This window comes from Nuphar pumila, chromosome 5, assembly GCF_984573655.1.
Source record: "Nuphar pumila chromosome 5, dmNupPumi1.hap1.1, whole genome shotgun sequence".
Lineage (NCBI taxonomy): Eukaryota > Viridiplantae > Streptophyta > Magnoliopsida > Nymphaeales > Nymphaeaceae > Nuphar > Nuphar pumila.
In genome coordinates this window covers 33586664-33607977 of record NC_143253.1, presented here as the reverse complement: position 1 = coordinate 33607977, position 21314 = coordinate 33586664, and the positions used below count along the sequence as shown (strand labels likewise).

The 21314-nt window shown below is 36.2% G+C and overlaps 1 protein-coding gene across 5 annotated transcripts; it reads left to right on the top strand.

Annotated features, from left to right (window-relative positions):
* The first annotated feature begins 10171 nt into the window (after window positions 1-10171).
* LOC149837328 (uncharacterized) lies at window positions 10172-12114 on the top strand. Of its 5 annotated transcripts, none has more exons than XM_090005965.1 (2): window positions 10172-11761; window positions 11873-12114. In XM_090005965.1, exon 1 carries the CDS (start codon window positions 11243-11245, stop codon window positions 11729-11731), a length of 489 nt encoding a protein of 162 aa, XP_089862091.1. In that variant the 5' UTR covers window positions 10172-11242; the 3' UTR covers window positions 11732-11761; window positions 11873-12114. The 5 variants fall into 5 exon arrangements, with proteins under 5 accessions (XP_089862091.1, XP_089862090.1, XP_089862089.1 ...); XM_090005964.1 differs by having other exon boundaries at window positions 10173-11761; window positions 11876-12114; XM_090005963.1 differs by having other exon boundaries at window positions 10177-10417; window positions 11190-12114.
* The last annotated feature ends 9200 nt before the right edge of the window (window positions 12115-21314 follow it).

Genomic DNA, 21314 nt, shown 5'->3' with positions numbered 1-21314 from the left:
CTTGTCCAGGAGTATCAGACCTTGTTCCCCACTGCATCATCTTCTTCGGAGCTTGCACTTTCTCTTTCAAGATTGAATGCTCTGACTCATGAGGTTCATCTCAATTACAATTGTTCAGTGCACCTTTTATCTCAACCTAATTATCACCCTCAACATCCAAAATAGCCACAAGACCCTACGATACATAACCTTTATGAAACTCAACTTTCGATTTTTCATCATCTACTTGGTGAGGTACCTCCATCCTCATCTTGCCATTGTCATAATAGTTGGCTACATCTCCAACCTTATTTATTTGGGCTTTCAGGTCCACAACAATATCAGAGCGAGCTAATAAGCCACTCTTCTTTACCACTGAGTGACCCCCTTGCTCTTTAGATATTTTTGGGATGGGAGACAAGATTGTACCCACAAACCCTTCAACTTTTTCTACACATAGATATGGGCCACTATGAAACAACTAGTTGTTATTTAGCCAACCTGCTTTTCATTTCGTACTGAGTGTAAGAGCGTAGTTTTCTGAGTTTACAAAGGGTGCCTTTTCTATAGAAAATGTCAAATACCAAAACTCTTGGCATTGAATGTTGCTCCCTCTCTATTCATGAGTCAAGCAAGCTGCTCATTTTGTAGTACCATTTATGAGTCAATTCATACTTTTTTTGTTGTGCACTAACAATAGAAGATGATTTATGTATGGACCCCTCTGACATAGTCTTCTCAGTTTGCATATTGTATTAAATAAATTAAGAATTTTCTATAATATCAAGACATAGAATATAGGTAAATAGATATACAACATGTATATACGAACAAAGAAACAAAATCATTAAGGAAACAAAAAAAATCAACCATTGTGCCAACATACTATGTTTATTGTACAAGATCTGTAAAATATAAATAACAAAACTATGTATAAAAAAACAACTGGTTCAACACTTAAATATGTTCTTACCAAAAAAAACTCCGTCGAAGATTTCAGAATACTTGAGGATGAATTTTTGCCAGAATAGTTGCCAGAAAAGTCACCACCAAGAAGCAGGTTAGGGACCACAAATAACCCTAAAATAATCTACGAAAACAAGTAGGGTTGTGGTGTTTCAGTTTTTATACTCATGATGTTTGCACATAAATTTATGTGTGAACTTCATAAAATATGTGTGAATTTCATAAAATATGTGCAAACTTCATGAAATCTATGCAATGTTTCGAAGTTTGAGCAAAGTTCACATATAAAATTATTTGCAAACTTCACAACATATGTGTGATATTGAAGTTTAAGATTAACAAGTTTACACATAAATTTTATGCAACATCCGTGATATCCACAAGAAAAATTATGTGAAACTCCTTTTAAGTGGTTGTTTATGTTACCCGAAGAGCAAAGCGATATATCATGCAAAGTTTGCCAGTTTTGCACATGCGAAGGCTAAAAATGTTATAGTGAAGTTGGGTATTTGTGATTTTAGACATCTAGAGAATAACAAAAATTATAAGGTATTTATGAAATAAGGTCATATTTTTTGTACAGTACGATCATTTTTTTATAATTGTATCCCTCTCAAATAAGGCAAGACATGGGATAATAAGTCCCCTGCAGGCCCCTCTTACACCTTTCTTATTTGGATCTAGATTACTTCCATTGAAACCATTAGCAGACTTCTCTCACTTCCATTGAGGTTGTCATAATAGGTTATTTCTTTTTCTTTAATAAATTTTCTTTGAATTTATAACTTAAAGAAACCACACATGACATGAAGACCTGTTTGTGTTGGCTCAATCTACCATACCTATGATCATCATGCTAACAACATAAAACTTTGAGTCTAGGACACCTGTTCCCAGGGCCTATGCTATGCATTGGCTTGCGCAATAGGATGACACACATGAGAATTGAACCTTGACTGCTCATCTAGAAACCAAGGCCCCACCCCACTATGCCAACCCCTCTTGTGTCTCTTTTTCTTTTAATCTAAATATGATTTTTGTACTTTTTATATTAATTTCATGATTGAGATTTGAGAAGACATGAAAGAGATCATTCTCATACTTTCATATACTTTTCCTAAAATCTTGTAAGAGACAACCCTTACATATGTTTTTTCTTTATTTAGTTATTGTTTTTAAATATATTGCTTTCAATATTTTGCTTTTACATGTTTGAGACATTGGCGCATTGATATAACTATACCCAGTGAAATTAGGTGATATTTTGATTTTTAGTGTTTTTGCTTTTTTTAGCATTTTTTTGTTATAATATATATATGATGATATTATTCTTATAACATAAATGATGAGATATAATTTCCTGCATTTTTAAAAAACGGAGGTGAGTTTTCAAAATCTTTTTCAAAAGGTCAAGTAGACTTGCAAAACGCAAAAAAATTGCAACAATCACAGGCGGAGGAAAGCGTAAGTCCATCCTCGCACGGGGATAGATTTTAACCTTCATTCCCACCTCCATCCCCGTTTCATGCCTTTCATCCCCGGTCCAAACGGGGTGAGGCAGGGTGGGGCTCCGTTGTCCCCCGATCTACTGCCATCCCTAGTCCAACCACCCATCACCACCATCCACCTGTGTTGCAGCATCACTGCCTTCGCTGAAGTGTGCATAGACAGCCACCTCTTCTTTTTACGGTGCCATCTTCAGGAACTCTTTTTTGATCACTGCCAAAACACCTACTCTATGCCATCTTGACTTGTAGGCCCGAGTCATCGACATGAGACTCGAGGTGCCCACTAGTCTTCATCACATTCAGACATGCGATGAGCATCCAGGGAATTTTTTGTTTCTCATCGGGTATTCGCACACATTCTGAGGTAGGGTCTATTCCTACTAAATGTTCATAAATTTATAATGCTTGACTATGATCAATTATTTTATTTGATTAATACATCGATATGAACATTTTTTGAGAAAATGGATCTTTTACAAATATTTTACAAGGGAAACAAATATTTTCAAGAAAAATGATATATTATGAAGTAAATGAATGTTTTTTAAGGAGATAAAATATTTTCTCATATATGATATTATGAGAAAATGTGTTCGCATACATGCTCATATATGATTTCATAATCGCATGCATTCATTTACGTGAAAAATTATGATTTTTATGCAATAAATAAATAGTTTAATTATATTGTCTGGGTTAGCGAAACCTGACGAGCCATGCATATACGTAACTACGTAAGGGACATTATCTATGAGCATCATGAGAAAAATACGGCTCAAAATGGAGCCAAGGTTCAAGGAACCTCTGCAATTCAATTTAAATATTGTGTGATGAATGACATTAAACTTATGATATTTTATTGTATGCATTAGATTCGCCTGAATAGGCAAGGTACTCAAAAAATTCAACAATGCCAGAGCAATACTAAAAGATAAGATGATCCATACACACATACATAAAGTGGCATCCGCCTTCACTGGTGCAGACTCGAATGTATACAGAGCTTTCATTGAATGGGTGGAAGTATATAATTATGTCATAAAATATTGTTTACTCAAATGGGGTACACGGGTCATCAATGTTTTGAAATGCCCAAGAGCAGCAGATACAATAATAAGATATTGATTAAGAAAGAAGAAGTCTCTATCTCTTATTCAGAATTTGGCCTTCATTGGAGATGGTAGGCGATATAAACTCCAATGGATATTGTTGTTAATATGCCCCTCGAGTGGTAATGACTAGACATCTGTGGTCATCGAAGATATGTGAAAGGTTCTACCAACAAATGAATCCTAGGTGAGTAGTTTTCATACTTATACAAAAGGTTATGGTTCTTCCTTGTTTCTGGCCATGATGGATTTCTCTTTCGATTATTGATCCGCTTCCTGTAGAGTCACAGAGCTAGTTAGTTATACGAGGTATTAAAATACATGGCATAATAAACCCCCGTGTGGGCTTAGCTCACTCAAAGTTTCTCCTGTGAATGTCCACAGTGTGAGTTAATTATTGAAATTTAAGAACTTCTTGCTCACACTAATTATTGTGTTATTGTACTTAAAACATGTTCCTTCCTCTTATCAAAGCATTCATACATGTTTATGAACTATGACATCTGAATTTTTTTCATTATATAAATATTTATGAATCATGTTTTTCTGCATATTCATTGAATTTCTAAAATATATCATCTAAAACACTATGTTATAAATGTTGGATGTTATACTCTAGGCTTTCACCCATTTTGTAACACCCTAGGGTTTTAAATCCTTTGAAAAATAGGTAAATATTTTAAAATTTTCTTTTCTTTTCAAGTAAACAGCGGAAACAATTTTTGGAGAATCAGATTGGCCTCGGCCTCCTCAACCTGAGTGATAGAAGGCCTCAAGGAATCTATCGCTCTAAAAGATCATCATCATAACAATGACACTCCTAACTGTACTACTACCCCTTCTAGGATAGGCTAAGACCTAAATGGGCACTAAGAGTTCTTTTATAAGACTTTAACATTTTCAAAACTAGGCTCAATAGTCTAGTAACTCTTTTAGAATAAACACTAAGGTCATATGTATCCAGCTCATTCAACATTGGCTCTGGTAAAACGAACATACGCCTCTGAAGGCGGAAATTAAGTTTTTGTGTCGACATGACTCATGCAGCAAATTTGTGCTTTATTGCACTTTTTTTGTTTAGAAAGTCTCACAATAAAATCTTTCAAAAATCAATATGCTACACACATTTTTTTTTTATAAAAATAAAAAATTATCAGTCTTGACCATAGTACTTATCAAAATTTTATTCAAACTCATAAGATTTGAAATCTTGTCATTCAAAACGGGTATTTAATTCATGCAGATATTAAAATATGCATTTGATCATAAATGAAATTTAAATAATCATGCATGCATCAAAAACATGTTTAATATAAAAATTATAAGATTTTGATATAACTTACCTTGATTTTTTATAGAGTGAGGGAGAACATGATAAATCACACATGCTTTGATTTAATCTGGTAAAATTTATTATATTAGAAAATATTTTTCTATTAAATTTTGGGCAGTATCTACCATAAAAATTTAAGAAAGTTCTTTTTAAGAAATTACTAAAAAACTGAAAATTATTTAAAAATAATCTTTAAAAAGTTTATAAAAAATTTCATAGAGTTTTCTCTATAATAACTCAAATATTCGAAAAAGAGTTCGAACTTGAATTCGAGTTGTAAAACTTCGAACATGACTTTGCGTCACAAATATTTTTATAAAGGTTTTTCAAAAAAATTGACTTAGGTATTTAAAAAGAATTTTGAAAATTTTAACAGAATTTCTTTCATAAATATCAAATTTTTTGAAATAACTATAAAAATTTTGACATAATTTTTACTAAATAAACTCAATTTTTTTTAAATGTCTGGAAATTTTTTGCCAAAAATTTTGATTAGGATAATTCAAAATTTCAGAAATTATTTACAAAAATTAACCAAAACTATTGTTATATTAATTCTACTTTTCAAAAATCTTTTGAGAAGATTTTGCCAAAATTTATGCTATAAAAACTTTATTTTTCAAAAATCCTTTAGAAAAATTTTGTCAAAACTGCCACTATAATAGTTTTGAATATTTAACAATATTTAGAAATATTTTAACAGAACTTCTCCTTCGTAGAGGTGGGGCTAGATTAAATTTTAACAAAATTATCAAAATTTGAATCCAAAAAGAGAAGTCCAAGAGTTTAGAGGGAGAATAGGAAGTGCTACAATTATGAAATCGGTTTTAAAAGAAAGACTCAGATATTGACCTAATTTTAAAAAAAAATTGGCAGTAGTTTCGCTGTCCAAATTTGATTTTTTTGCTAAATTTAGCATAACTCCTATAGGGAGCACTTTCAAAGCTTAATCTAACTCGTCGAAACTCCTACAAAAGAATGAACCTCGTCTAAGGAGAGAGGAAAGATGCTAGAAGGGGTTTGAAAGAAAAAATCTAAGATTTGATGAAGGTTTGGGCTCAAAAGCTAGAGAGAGAAACTAAAGACTAGAGAGAGGGGGTTCAGAACTTGAGGAGAGAGAGGGGATGAAGGGGTATTTATAAGGGAGAGAGGAGGTGTTGCCTCCCTGTGGGACCCACTCAAGTGACATTTGTCACTTCAGTTTAATAAAAAATAATATTTTAATGACACTTGTCATATTTTTATTATTTTAATATTTGTTTCTGACATTTGTTAGAGAGAGAAGGGGCTGGGTATCACCTCCTCACTGTGAGGTGACACATGTCAGCTCTCATGGTTTTTGAAAAATCATGGTTTTGGGTTAATGATTTTTTAAAGTCATGGTCTTTTGAATAATATGTAGAAGTTTTGGCGATTGCATGCTTTTAATATTAATCATTATCAATAATATATTTGACTTAAGAAGGGTATTTTCATTATATAAATATTAGTGACAAAGTGTAGTGCTAATCTATCAAGAAAAATTAGTTGAGATATTGGCCAAGCTCTTTTACCTGTATTCTTTTAGATTCTTTTGATTCACAAATCATCTTAGACGTTGGCCGGTCTCATATATTCAAAGTATTAGTATACATACAACAACAACAACAACTACGCCTTCATCCCAAAACAAAGTATTAGTATACATATTTATATTAAATACTCATGTTCTACTTTATATATATATATATATATATATATATATATATATATATATCACCTATGAGGCCTTTGCTCGTGGGCCGCTTGTGGTGTTTTGGGTTGAAAGTGGAAGGGATGTCATTAGTTTGAAACTCGAGTTCTATGCCCCTCCCTGTAACTGTAAAGGGTAAGGACAAAACTAATATACTCGGGAAATCAGTCCCGCTCATCCACAAAGTCATCCCTGTCTTCATCGCCTTCAGAGATTTCGATGATGTAAGTTGTTTTGATTAACCAACAGGGGGGGGGGGGCTCCGCTTATCGGGTAGGAGCAGCTAGTGCACGTCTCCTTTTGTTGGGACGTTGCAGGTTCAAATCCCAATGGTATAGTTGTAATACTTGGTAAGCCCAACTTGCCTTTAAAAAAAAAAAAAGGTTCTTTTTTGATAAAATCTGAGTTCATAGATGTGATCTAGTAAAGATAACATTTAAATTGCCAAAAATCTAACTTGTGTTGAGGATTTTTGGGTGATTTAAATCTATGGTTGATAAAACACAAAATTTTGTGATTTAAAAAGTCACATTTATCTGTGTAAACTGTGTAAAACAATGTGATTTAAGGGCCAATATATTATTATCAAACCCACCACATTGAATCCATCTATGGGGTGAGATTTGTATCATAAGATTTAAGAGGGGTTGGGATGAACCCAACCGACTTCAAATAAGCCACAAATCAATTAATTGTACTTTTCAGCAACCAGAAAATCGGCATTTTTCTCTTGTGCTATAAAAAAATTTATTTATTCCCTTCTTAAGCGCAAAATGAACCTTTAACACTAATGAACCATTCTTGGTCATAGAGGAGATTGGCAAACGTTATTAAATACGATGGCGAAAGGAGGTACGGCAACACCTTTTTGACCTCGAATGGAACCTAAATGGGTCCAGGTCCAGTCTGGTTTCTATCCGTTGCGTCTTTAGTTTAAATAGAAATAAATTGTTAACTCACAAACGGGACCCCATGCAAATAGGATAACGTTCAGTGTAGTGCCTGGAGATTTGAGTGATTGGGGTCGGATTCAGACACCCGAACCAATCCAAATCTGTTTGCGGCTAAAACATTCAGCAAAGGAGGCTACATTTCAGATTCTGGTTCAGTTTAGAGTTTCGCATCCTAATCCGAACTTCCAATGGGGTCCAACTAAGATCCAAAACCATGGACGTTTTAAAGGCGAAACCCGATTCAGAATTTGTTTCTCAATCCATGCAGAGCAGATCCGGTGATCGGGCCACATAAAACACAGAAAATCACTAATGCGCGGGTACCGATTTTCTGTGATCAGTGGATCTGCATGGATTGAAAAAACATGTCTGTATCTGACATTTCAGATCCAACTGTGTCAGATTCAGTAATGCCCCGCATCTTGAACCGAATATGACCCGTTTACATCCTGACAATGACAATAGCTTACCCCCAAACCAGCTGGACCAATAAGGCCAAGAAAAAGGAAAGTGTTAGATGGCGGCTCATCTTTCCAAGACAAGTCAAAAAAGATGGCGGTTTATGGATCTGATCTGGCTCGGATCCACGTGAATAACGAGGCCTTTTTTTGACCCGACGAAAAACCATATGGTTTTGGACTTGGATTTGGGTCTGGGCTTATGATCGTCCGATAATTAAGGGAAGATTCTTTATCTAGGTGCAGCAATATAAAGGTTGGATCATGAAGGCAAATGGGTCGAAGGTTTGCCACTTGCTTGACCCGACATTGGATCTGATTTTGAAGAGGTAGTCTGGTTTCACTTTTGAAACCCTCCCATATGTCATAGTGGGAACCTGGATGCATTAGCCGTTATGAACTAAGGCTCTGTCACAGATCTGATGGAAACTGGTTCTGATTCTGACCCGGATATGACTTGATCCTAGCACTTTTTTTCTGAATCCGTTGTGTAAACGGATATTTATGCATCCCAGCACTTGTGAATATGGCTAGGATCCAGTACAGAACCTTGACCAGTTTTCATCTCTGGTTTTTAGCAACAAAATCTGAACCAAAGGTTGTGTCCTTATTTTTTTTTCATATCATCCAATTCTTGTCCTAGACCGTCCTGGACCCACAAATACGGCTCACAAACATGGCCGTACCGTGTGTTTTAGGTCCTACTGTTCTTTATGCTGTCCAGAACTAAACTGAACGTAAAAAATTGATCCACGTCAGAAATCGTCACGCAATGTCCAGATCCAAGAAAAGAACCCCATAATACAAAAACCTGACCCAGACCCGACAACCATTACATGATTTTTTTTTTTCGAAATTAGTTAGGGTCTCTATCGGATTGGACCAATGTCTTGCCCCAAGTGGATTCCAACCACTTGATTGAAACAAGACTTGGATCTGGACCCAGCTTGATCAAGACCAGTTTTTCGGGCAGACCTCCAGTTGCAACGACATGGAACAAGACGATTCACCTCTTCAAAGTGCCCGTGTAAACGGACCACATGTAGTGAGATATCCCATCCAAGTCCAACAGTAAAATCTGAATGTGCAATCAGTTTGGATTCGGATCTGTTAAATCAGATTATTTTCTCATTCATACGATACCTTTAAGTCGGATCTATCTTGAATTCGGATCAAAATATGATCGATTGCATGTAAATAGCTCGTTTCTTTCTTTTTTTACCAGAACCAGTGCTACTACCTTACCTTATTGGATATTATTCAAATCCAAATTCAGATGATTTTTTTTTTTATGATGGAGAAACATCCTCACTGACAACCTGGTCACTTAATGGGCCTGCCTCCTTGTGAGGTAAAACAACACGTTGAAGAGACACCAATGAGCTTAGTTTACCTGGATCCAACCTGAACTAAACCCTATAGGGTCGGGGCTATGGTGAAAAATAATAAGACCTGAGTTCATACCCAAAGGTCTGATTAATGCATGAACCTGGGTATAGTTTGTGAAACTTTATACCAGACCTATACACCGACCCGAGTTCCGATTAAGACCCATAATTTTTCAATGTAAAAATGATAAAACATATGGTTTTACCTGGTATGGTCTGGGTCCTGTTCATGTAGTTCTTATTAGGTCCGGGTATGATTTTTCTTATAATGAACTTGATTAGACCTGGGTCCGAACCCGATATCATACCCGAAAACTGATTTCAAGTCACCTGGATCCGTACCAAAGCCGACCCGTTGATACCCTTATTTATCGGTGATGAAGTAACAACAGCCCTGTGCGCCAACGGGATTTGATCCTGCACTTTGAGCTTGACAATGGACCCCGCTGACCACATGAGTAACCACCAGTAATTCATTTGGTAGCACTGGTTCGGGTGTTAGTGCACAAGGCCAAGAGACGATCGTAAGCTCATTGGATCTCCTTACTCCAATACGTATTTCGGATCGATCTCGGTTCTTAGATGATCCGTCCGGAATCTGCCACCTTGCACACCTATAATGAAGGGCGACCCCAGAGGCGACCGTTGAAGGATCCAGGTCACCACCAACTGGCGACAGGATGTTTTAGGTCACCGTCCCCTCCCTGACGGTCCGCTGGGTATAAAAGTCCCCACGCGCTGGGCCTCCGAGGTCGAGGCTCCCCCACACCGTCCTCCTTCACGGAAGGGAAGGGTCTCTCTCTCTCTCTTCTCGTGAGGTGTGGGCTAGGGTTTGCAAGATAAGCTCGGAAGCTTCCTTGCTTTTCCTGCATCTTTATCCCTTCCGCGTGGGGTTCTCTCTCTCTCTCTCTCTCTGCTTTTGCGATCGTCGCCCTCAGGAGGAGAGATCCAATAAGAAGAGATTGTCGCTCCGCGTCTCCATATCGAGGCGGTACGTTCGTTCTTTGTGTCGTTCCTTTATTCTTTGACGCGTTTCTTTCGTTTCGTTCCTTCTCGTTTGTTTCGACGTTCAAGAATTCTCCCTCTGGTTTCTCTTCAAAAAAAAAAGAATTCTCCTTCTTGTCATCGTTTCTCCGTTTTCGGATTGTAATTCGATCGTTTATCTTGTTTTTCCTTGAAAAGAGACATCGGATTAGTGAGAATTTGGGTTCTTTCGTGAACTTTCTATTTTTGAGGGTTCTATGCCGCATTTGCGCGTAATCCCCCTCTAATTTTGCGTTAGGGTTGGGGTTTGCAGTGGAATCATTTCTTCGGTCTTTCCTTTGGAAATTTCATTTTGACTGGGGTTAAATTCGGTTTTGTTTTTGTGGATTTTATGTTTTTTTTCACGATTTCGTGTCGTATTTCCTCCATAATATCTCTCTAATCGACGTATATCCTTTGGATTTTTCTTGAGGTAATCTATATTAAGGTCTGGGTTTTCGAGTTTCTCCTTTGAAGAATCGTCAGATTACGGGAAGAATGGGTTACAATTCGTGTATTTACTTTCTAGTGTTCCTTGTGCTTTAATTTTGTTTAATCGTGTATTTACTTTCTAGTGTTCCTTGTGCTTTAATTTTGTTTAATCGCCCTTTCTAGTATTTCTCTTGAAGAAATCTTCAGAGAGACGTTCGATCGGCTTGAAGCCCGTTTCTTTTCGTTGAAGATCAGTTTTTTTTTTTCTGCCCTAAGAATTTTGTGCCTTCTGATCGTTCCCGCTAAAGAAAGCATCTAGCTGCGGTTGCTTTGCGGAAGGACGAGACCTTCCCTGGCCTAGATGGCTGCCGGGTCAGAGATTCCCGATTCGTCTCACAGGCTTGATGTGGACGAATCGGCCGATCTGCTCTATCAGCGTCGATGCGGCTGCTTCTGGTTCAGCTACTTCCCGTCGGAGCGGTCCTCTCGGAGCCCGTCGTGCTTCCGCGGTGAATGGTGGGAGAGGGTGAAGACGGCAGCCACGGAGCCGGAGAACGGCCAGAGATGGTGGGTCAAGGGCTGGAAGTCGCTGAAGCGGATGAGGGAGTGGTCGGAGATCGTCGCCGGGCCGAAGTGGAAAACGTTCATCAGGAGGTTCAATCGGAACGGGCGGCACCGCCTTGGGAGCTACCAGTACGACCCGCTCAGCTACGCGCTCAACTTCGACGACGGGGTACCCAACCACGAAGCCGAATACGCCTACGGAGACTTCTCGGCACGTTTCGCCGGCCCTCTGCCCAAGTCGAAAGATTTAGCAAAGGACGGGCCCGTGTTCACGGCGACTCATTGACGAAGAAGAAAAAGAACGAGAATTCGTAAGGTGAAGAATCCCTTTGCCCCTCGATTTCTCCGTGTAAAATAGGATACTTTTACTACAGTTTTTTTTCCAATAATTTCTTGTAATTCTTCCATTTTTTGGGTGGTGTTTCAGTAGACATCCATTCGTTCAGATTCTTCTCCAAATATTCTCTTTTATTCTGCTCTTCTTTATCTTTGGAGCCATCCAGAAGAGGCATGAAATATGTTTGCATATCTTGGGATTCTACTCTCATATAGTGATTATGATAAGTATTTGGTGCTGATGTACATATAACACAATTGGTATGGACGAGAGTGAAGTCTTTACCACTCGTGCACTTTCAAGTTTCAAGTACATGTTGGGTTGGTATTTTAGATGGATTTGTCATGCTTCATTTACCATGTTTTTGATAGATTCATTTAGACATATTAAAGTGTGTTTTAAATAAAAAATGGTTAGATTGCACCAAGTGCACCTGTATGTTTTTGATAGATTCATTTAGACATATTAAAGTGTGTTTTAAATAAAAAATGGTTAGATTGCACCAAGTGCACCTGTAAAGATGAATTGTCACATCCAAGATGCTAGATGTGACAAAATATTCCATGGAAAATTCATCCAAGCGGTCGATCTACTTGAAAAATGCACAAAGTGTAAGAGATTCTTCTGCTTGGAGACATCATGGCATTATTGCTGCTCTTGTTTGGGAGAAGAGCAGATCCTATTATCATAGTAATCAAAACCCAGTATGGACACTCAAGTGTAATGGGAAACATCGGATCAGTTCGTTTTTCAAATGATCCAGCAAAATTATAAATATGTTTTCATATATCTACAAGAGTAACCTTGTTTTTTCAGGATTTAGCGTTATGGGAATTTCCCTTTTAGATAGGTGGGTATGTTTTTTTTTTAGAGAAGACGCATGGGGGTTGCCCCGAATTATACAACAACAACTACGCCTTCATCCCAAAACAATTGGGGTCAGCGATATGAACCAAAAAAGAAATTCATTTTGGGTCTTTCACATGAATCCTTTTCCTCCAATCATTTCTATCCAACGCCATGTCCTCGGTGAGGTTCAAAGCATTCATATCCTTTCCTATCATCTCCATCCAAGTCTTCCTAGGCCTACCCCGACCTCTTTTAACTAATATATTTTCCCATTTCTCCAACCTTCTAACTGGAGCATCATTAGGCCTTCGCCGAATATGTCCAAACCACCGTAAACGATTCTCTCGCATCTTATCTTCAATGGGTTGCCCCGAATTATATTAAAAAAATAAAAGGGCATAACCCATGGTCCTTAAGCAAACACCTCTCAACAGACAATACGACGAAAAAGAATCTACAACATCAATCCGAATCTCACAAATAGGCAGCCCCATTTCCTGTTATTTCGATCTCACAGATCCATAAATCCATGACAACATTCCTCTTTCACTAGGTTGACGTCTAAACCCACCAATAATAAAGTGAAACTTTTCTTTATCATACGCTGCATACGAAACCAAATCCATTCTTTTTTCGCAAGTTGAAGCAAACTGGAACGTAAACCCCGGCACTACTTCCATCCAAAACGATTCCGTGGGGATCCCAATACTTTCCATCCCAACTCTAAAAACTGTGAACCCATTTTCTTATTGTTGAGATGATTGCCCAAGGTGTCTAAGGCCGCCAATCCAAGAAGGATCCCAAAAGCTCAAGACATCTCCAGTGTGGCTTCTCTTCTTCAAGCATTCCTCCTAATATCAAAAACACCCAAATCTAATGTAGAAAACCAAATCAATAAGGACTCTAAGGTGATTGAAAATTATAGTCTTAGATAATCTTGAATGTACTCTTGGTGCCTATATAAATAAAACAGGCTCCCCTCCTCTTTATGTGAAATAGAGGGAGTAGGTCACTTTTTATCAAATCACGTTAAATTGTGTGCCTTTGTATATGTGTGTTCTGGAAAATTTTGCATCATTTACATTGCTATCAGAGCTTGACACTCATCGTGCTTGTCTCGGTGATTGAAAGCTCTCTCCTTTATCATGACTTCAAGTTAAACCTCGTCTTCACCAAATCTCTCATCCCTCGTGCCTAATCTGACCATCTAGTGAAATGCCTTCTTCTCATTGGTGTCGATTAGACTTAATAGATACAACTATCTGTTGTGGAGTTCTCAGATAGATAGTGTGTCATGTTTTCTCAGGATCTCATCAAGTATGTCGATGGGATCCTTCCATACTCCAAGTCAGTATGTTAGAGAGGGAGAGGAGATAAAGCCAAATCCAAAATACATGGTGTAGAAAAGGGTTGATCAAATGACCCTAATCACATATCATTGGTGTTTCGTCTGCCCATAAAGCATAGATCACATTGGAATGTACTTACTCATCCCAATCGAGTATTTTAATCCAACAATTAAAGGACCTTCAAGATGTCAGAAAGGAGGAGAAAACTATGGTAGAGTTTCTAAACCATATAAAATTTTGTGTAAATTCTTTGTGTCTGTGAACCCATTTTAGATGAAAATTTGGTTCACTACACATTGAATGGTCTTTCTAGAAATTATTAAAGCTTTGTTACTTCTATTTTCATTCGTGAGTCCTTGCCAAACTTTGTAAAAATTTATGAATTACTATCAAATCAAGAGAAGATGTTGCAAATGATTAATAAGCAACCCCTCAAGGAGGTGCTGGATGAATTTTTAAAAATTTCTAAAATTTTAATCGAGATAATCAAGGTGGTCAATCTTATTCATGTTCCCCTCTAGGTTATTCCAAAGGTGGTGTTGGATGATTTTTTGAAAATTTTCAAAATTTTAACCGAGATAATCAAGGTGGTCAATCTTAGTCATGTTCCCTTCTAAAAGAGGGGCAAGTTGTTTATCAATTTTGTGGTTGTTATAATCGTATTGCTCGCATTTCCTATGATATTTTGAAAGCATTTGCAACCATGTATGTAAGACCCACAAAATTTTAGAAATTTTAAAACAAAATTATTATGTTCAATGCAAAAAAATTATTTTTCTTATTTAATTGACTTGTGTAATTGATTAGTTAAATTCCTAAGTTTCAGGTTTAACTTAGGTACAATTGACAATTAATGGCTAATTGATAATTAAATTAAAAACTTTAGTTAATTAGCAATTTAATGTAATTATTAATTTATTAGTTGAATAAATTAAGTTGGTAGCTAATCACCTTGTTAAATTATGATTAACTATGCAAGTTATTAAACCATAGTTAGTGAGAAATTAAAGCTAAGTAATGAATAAATAAAACTAATTAGACTTATTGGGTTTGGATTGGACCCAATTAGATTTGGATTGAATTGGGAATCCAATGTGTAGTTGACTTTGTGTAGGAGTTTCAAAAATAAATAAAAACATGAATAAAGGAATCCAATAAATAAATAAATAAATATTAAAAATTTTATTTAGGGTTTTTGTTGGATTTGGACCAACCCATTCACAATGGGTTGGGGCATTTTTTCTATAAGGAGGCTTCTTGAAAAATGCATGAGAGGGGTGAAACTTACGGGGTCCTTCTCTCAATAGGATCCCAAGGTGGTTCTACAAGAATCTTTCTCCCTCCCCAAGGTTAAACCCAAAATGGATACCATTTTCTAAGAATTTTATGCATGTTTCCATTTTGGTAAAATTTAAAAAGAAGATATTTTGGTTTTGGAAAAAGAAACATCTTCTTGAAAATCGATTTTTATAGAAGAGAGCTTGATCTCATCTTAGCCCTTCATCTCCCTTGATCACTCTCATCCACTCATCTCACTCTAACCCTAACCTTAGCCTACAAAGGGTCCCCAAAAAGTGAAAGGGGCTCATAATTCCTCTAAAAAATATTCAAAAATCATGCACTTTCTCTCTCTCTTTTATCTCATATCTTCTCTTCTCCTTCATAGGGTGAATTTTGGAGGCATAGGGTGTTTGGCTCTTTTATCTCTACCTTCATTGGTGTAGGATGAGGTACCTTGTGGGACTTTATCCTACACAATTTTGAATAAGAGAATTCTTGTCTTTTTGAGGATTTGTCTTCTAAGAGGTAAGAAAAAATCAATAGCATTTAGTTGTATTTGTTGGGACATTCATCAACTATATGTACATGTATATTTTTTGTAATACATGTATATATGTGAGTATTGATATGCATGAAAAAATCCATATGCATGTCTTGAAATACCTTCAATAGTCTTTTTGTGAACTTACATGTACTTTCAATTGGTGGAATCTACTTTAATGCATGTTCAATAGTTAGATTTTATATAAATATATTTTCAATGGTTAGAATTTATTTTTAATGCAGGTTTAATGGTTAGATTTCATCTTGATGTATTCTTAATGGTTAGTTTCTATTTTTTTATGCATCGTTCTATAAAAACAATCATGCTTTCAAACGCTGGGATGCTCTATTGAATCATGTATCCATATGACAGAATTCTTGATGGGCACAGAAAGGTCACTTTCACTCCCTCAACATTGTGTCATTTTGTCTATTTTCTTATTTTATTTATTTCATATCCAGCTGAATTCTTTTCCTTCTAAAATTTGGCATCAATTACATTCATACATACATGTGTACAACCATGTCTCTGTGTCCCAGTTATTGAAGTTTTGCCAACTGAATCCGATCATGTCGCACTCCTGCATTTTATATCCATGTGACATAGGCACACACGTGTATTTAGATACATGGCCTTACTTGAATTTGGCATTTCAAGCAGAGCAACTTCAGTTTGTTTAATTAATTTACAGATGTTAATTACACTCAAATCATGTTCTTATTTATATGCAAAATTGTTGGCTTCATGTAAAAAATGCAATTGAACCATATTTTATCTGAATTTAAACTAAATTCAACATTCAACATTGATCGTATTTGATTTGGATTTGAAGAAAGTAAAGTTTGACTAGACAAACCTAAATGCATTGAGATTTTAGCTCCATGATCCAGTCCAAAAAATAAATGTTCCGACTAGGATGTGTTTACACTTACATGTTTTTTAAAGTAACAAAGTCTCAATCGTTAGCATTGCTTTGGGCATTGAATCTGAATCAATTTTCCTGTTGGTTTCTCCTCATGCCGAATCAAATAGACCCATGTGATGCATCTTCCCCAACGTGCACTTCTTGTGTTCCTTACTCTGTTCAAACTTACTGTCGAAATCACAGCTCAGCACTAATACTCTTCTGTAGTTGCACCATATTATCAACATTGCATAGATCAAAAGCACACAAACAGGTATAGAAATTAACACAAATGCAGAAGATTACCTAACAAATTCAAATCTTCAAGATTGTTAGCTATTGTCTCCCCATCTGCATGGTTTTCATAAAGATTAAGGCTTTCCATTTCCACTTTTAGGTCTTATGGCTTCACAAAGTTGGCCATAGGTGTGCCTATATGCCCAACTTTAACAAGTTGTAAGTTCTCAATCGACAGTCTGAAAAGTAATAATTTGATGCCTTTTTAGTCTTAATAAAATCAATGATTTGACATTTGTTTCTAAAAAAAGGGTTGTGATTCTCATACAAAAAGCAAAGACGAAAGTTTGTCCTTAAGAATTTGCATCACATTCTATGCATATAATCACAGACCAACGTTTATAACTTGTGAATAAGATCACAAATGTGAACATAATCCCCAAGCTTACCAGTAGTCACAAAACAAGTATCCGATGAACAGGGGCATATCCTCATATTCAAATTAAACTCGTGTTCATGCAAAGATTTTATATATATATATATATATATATATATATATATATATATATATATATATATATATATATATATATATATATATTCACAATATGTTGTTTGATTCAAGTATGGGCCGAGGGTGTGCACATGTAAAGTTTGGTTAACTCGAGTAGATAGTGGTTGGGCCTCTCTAAGAGAAAATTCGGTTCTCCCTAATGGTGCAGCAGAAAATTATTAAATTTTGTGAGTTGGTTATAGACACCCTAAGGTAAATACGATTCAAATTTCAATTTTAGATTACACGTGCACAGGGAGTTATGGATTTTTAAAGTGGTTAGTTTTTAGGCCAATGCATGAACAGGCTGGTCAGTGGTGTAGCTAGGATTCATGCGAGGGGTGGGGCAAATAGGGGTGTAAAAAAAACGGTGTGATAGTTGGGGGTTCGGGGGCAGCGCCCCCGAAAAAAAATTGAGATAAAACAAAAAATGGCTACAATTATTAATAAAAATTTATTTCATATGGACAAATCAAACTATATGTTGCAGTCTTTCTCAACCTCAACGAAAAGTTCTTAAACATTATCTAATGGAGATATATAACACTGGTGCGATAATTTGAAGTTCATAACAACGCATAAATTTTATTTATGACAAAATAAATCAAAATACAAAAGTACCAACTAAAATGGACCCCGACGGTTACCCGCAACATAAAATTCATCTATAAGAGAATCTATAACTAAAGTCATAGTATATTCACGTTCGATGTATAATGTCATACAGTCAGCAAGAAAATTGTCATCCATTTTGTTACGAATTTCCGTCTTCACATGCTTCATCACTGAAAATGCTTGTTCTGTAGTGGTCGTAGAAACTTGTAATGTCAATACAAGACGAAATAATCTAGTTAGCATGACATAACTTTTTGACCTTCCACTTGCAACCAACTTTTGATACAAATCAGGTAGAGTAGGTACTTGAAATCGAGGATCAGAAACCACATCAATCTGATAATGTTGTAACTCTGCTTTCGAGTAAAATATATCTTGTGGTGTAAAATCTTGAGGATAGAACTTCTCTGCAAGCTTGCAAATATCAGCTATATTAAAGGATTCAAATGAGTTTCTAGGATCCAATGTCGCACTGAGAGAAAGAAGTTCGACTGATGTATCATTAAATCTAGTATTTAACTCCACCAACAAGAAATCTATAGCTTTATTGAAAACATCAAAATGATAGTGATGATCAACTGAGGGATACTCACGACCACTGGATCGATCAACCATATATGAACCATTGAAGTCAGGTAGGCAAATATCATTTGTTGAACAAAATATTGTTACCTCTTGAAGGAATTCTTCCCAACCATCTTCTCTTAAAGCTTGAAGCACAGTCTTTGTAGTGTAGACAAATCTCATAGCAGTCAAGATATCTTGATTTTTCTTCTGAAGGGCCTAACATAGAATATCAGTAACTGCAAATATTTGATTCATCAAATGCAAGACAAATACAAATTCAAAACTTGTAATGTAAGTGTATGCACCATCAACTTCAGGCTGAGATCTAGCACTTGGAGAATTTTCAATCAGACACTCAAATACTTTACATGTTGCAACGTACATATTCATCAAGCTCTTTATAGATTCATAATAAGAACTCCAACGAGTAGCTCCAGCTCTATGCAAGTTTTCAATCTGATTAGCCCCACTTCCTGTCGATCGTTCTCCAGTTTCTAACAAATGCTCAATTTCTTTTCTATGTGCAGCTTTCAACTCACTAACACGCTTAGGCGAAGAAGTAATAATGCTAACAACATTATCCAAATGAGAAAAAAATTGCCAAATGTCACGAACATCCTTAGTTGCAGAAACCAATGTTAATTGCAAACGATGCGCAAAACAATGAACATAATATGCATATGGACAATCCTTCAGAAATAAAGCTTGGAGCTCATTCCAAGCACCCCGCATTTTACTTGCACCATCGTACCCTTGTTCTCGCATATTCTGAATTTGAAGGTTGTGACTACTAAGAATATCAAAAATTTGATTTTTCAAATTCAGTGAGGTAGTATCACTAACACTTTTAATTGCAAAAAATCATTCTCTTAAAATTCCCTCTTCATTGACAAACCTCAATACAATGGACATTTGTTCTCGTTTAGATGCATCTCGTGCTTCATAAATAAGGATACAATACGGTGCATCTCCAACTTCATTACGAATCATACCTAGTATTCGGTTTGCCATAATGTGCAAAATCTCTCTCTGGATATCTGGAGAACTGTATGTGGCATTTTTTGGAGCATTAGCCAAAACAACTTTACCAACATCTGCATTCATTTTACCAGAATAATCAACCAGTTCAATAAAATTTCCACGATTCAATAAAGATAAAGATTCATCATGGCCCCTAAATGCGCATCCTTGGAGCGCTAACCACTGAAGAGCTAACATTGAGGTTCTTACTCTCAAACGAGCTTTCTGACGTTCCTCTTGAGATACAACATTCATCACTTTGTCAATGTGATGACTCGGTCTCATCAAAATCTCTACATTTCTTACACATACATTATGATATGAAGACGGTGAAGAACCGACATGGGTAAGAAAAGCACATTTTTCTCCTTGACTAACTCTCTTCCAATTATTAAACCCAACGGTTGCCAATGCTGAGAGATTCGAAGAATGACTATTATCAAGAAAAAGAAAGCAATAAAAACAATATGCTTTATCTTCTGTCCGAGAATACTCTAGCCAACAAAACTTATCATACCAATGTTCTTGACATCGACGCATTTGTTTACCACATTGTCTACTTGGGTATTGTGTAAGTTTTGGTTGAAAAGGTCCCGCCCTAATATAAGCCTGTCTAATTCGATCTATTTCATTAACAGGGTGATCACACATACGCTTTCTTTTACCCGGATCTCTTTCAATATAAAAATCATATTCGAAAGTTGGATTCGGAGATGGAATATGCTCAAGTGATGAAGGAATGGTTGGAGTAGGACTTGGAGTCTCCTCGACTTGTCCATCTAAAGAGTTGTCTAACTTCGAAAAAAATGATAACAAGTTTTTCCTTTTCTTAGTGCTCGAAGATTGTCCTCTTTCCATTTCAAATTCTACAAATAAATAAGATACTACATGAGCAATCAGTACGTGTATGATATTTTATGACATTTAAGAAATTTTTCATGCAATAGTTATAAGTGCTAGGCATGTAGAAACATAAAAGCAGTAGCAAGAGGGATAAGTCCATAGAAGCCTATACTTCCCAATATCAAAATCTAATGGAATAGCTTGAAATGATGCAATTGAAGCTAAGGAAACAAAACAATATAAGAAAGCAAAGAAGCCAATGCCAGTAAGTAGTTTTATTTTTCTCCTTGTCCACATTAGATGAGGAAAATATTTTAGGTGTGGATTCCGCTTCAACCACATCACTTTAGAGATTAGATTGCCAATATATATCTTGTGTCATGACCTACTAGAGCATACTCTTTCTAAGAAAGTTTGTACCTAAACAAATGTCTAACATGAAAACTAAGCACAAGTAAATCTTATTCACAAGAATGCTATTTGCAACACCATGTACCCACAACAACAAGAACTCTTAACTATTATATATGATGGCTGAAAAGTTATCTTGATAATGTGAATATCATCATTACATGATCTTGAAAAAAAACTAACCAAGCTTGCTGCCTCAGATTTAACAGTGATGGCGCCTAAGGGGAGGGGGGTTGCCTAACGACTACTAGACAGACAACAAACTAATGCGCCACTAAACAAGGCCCTAATTAAGGTGAATGAACTCAACAATGAGGGTGATTTTGTTCCCAATCTACCACATATCATTGGAAGTCATA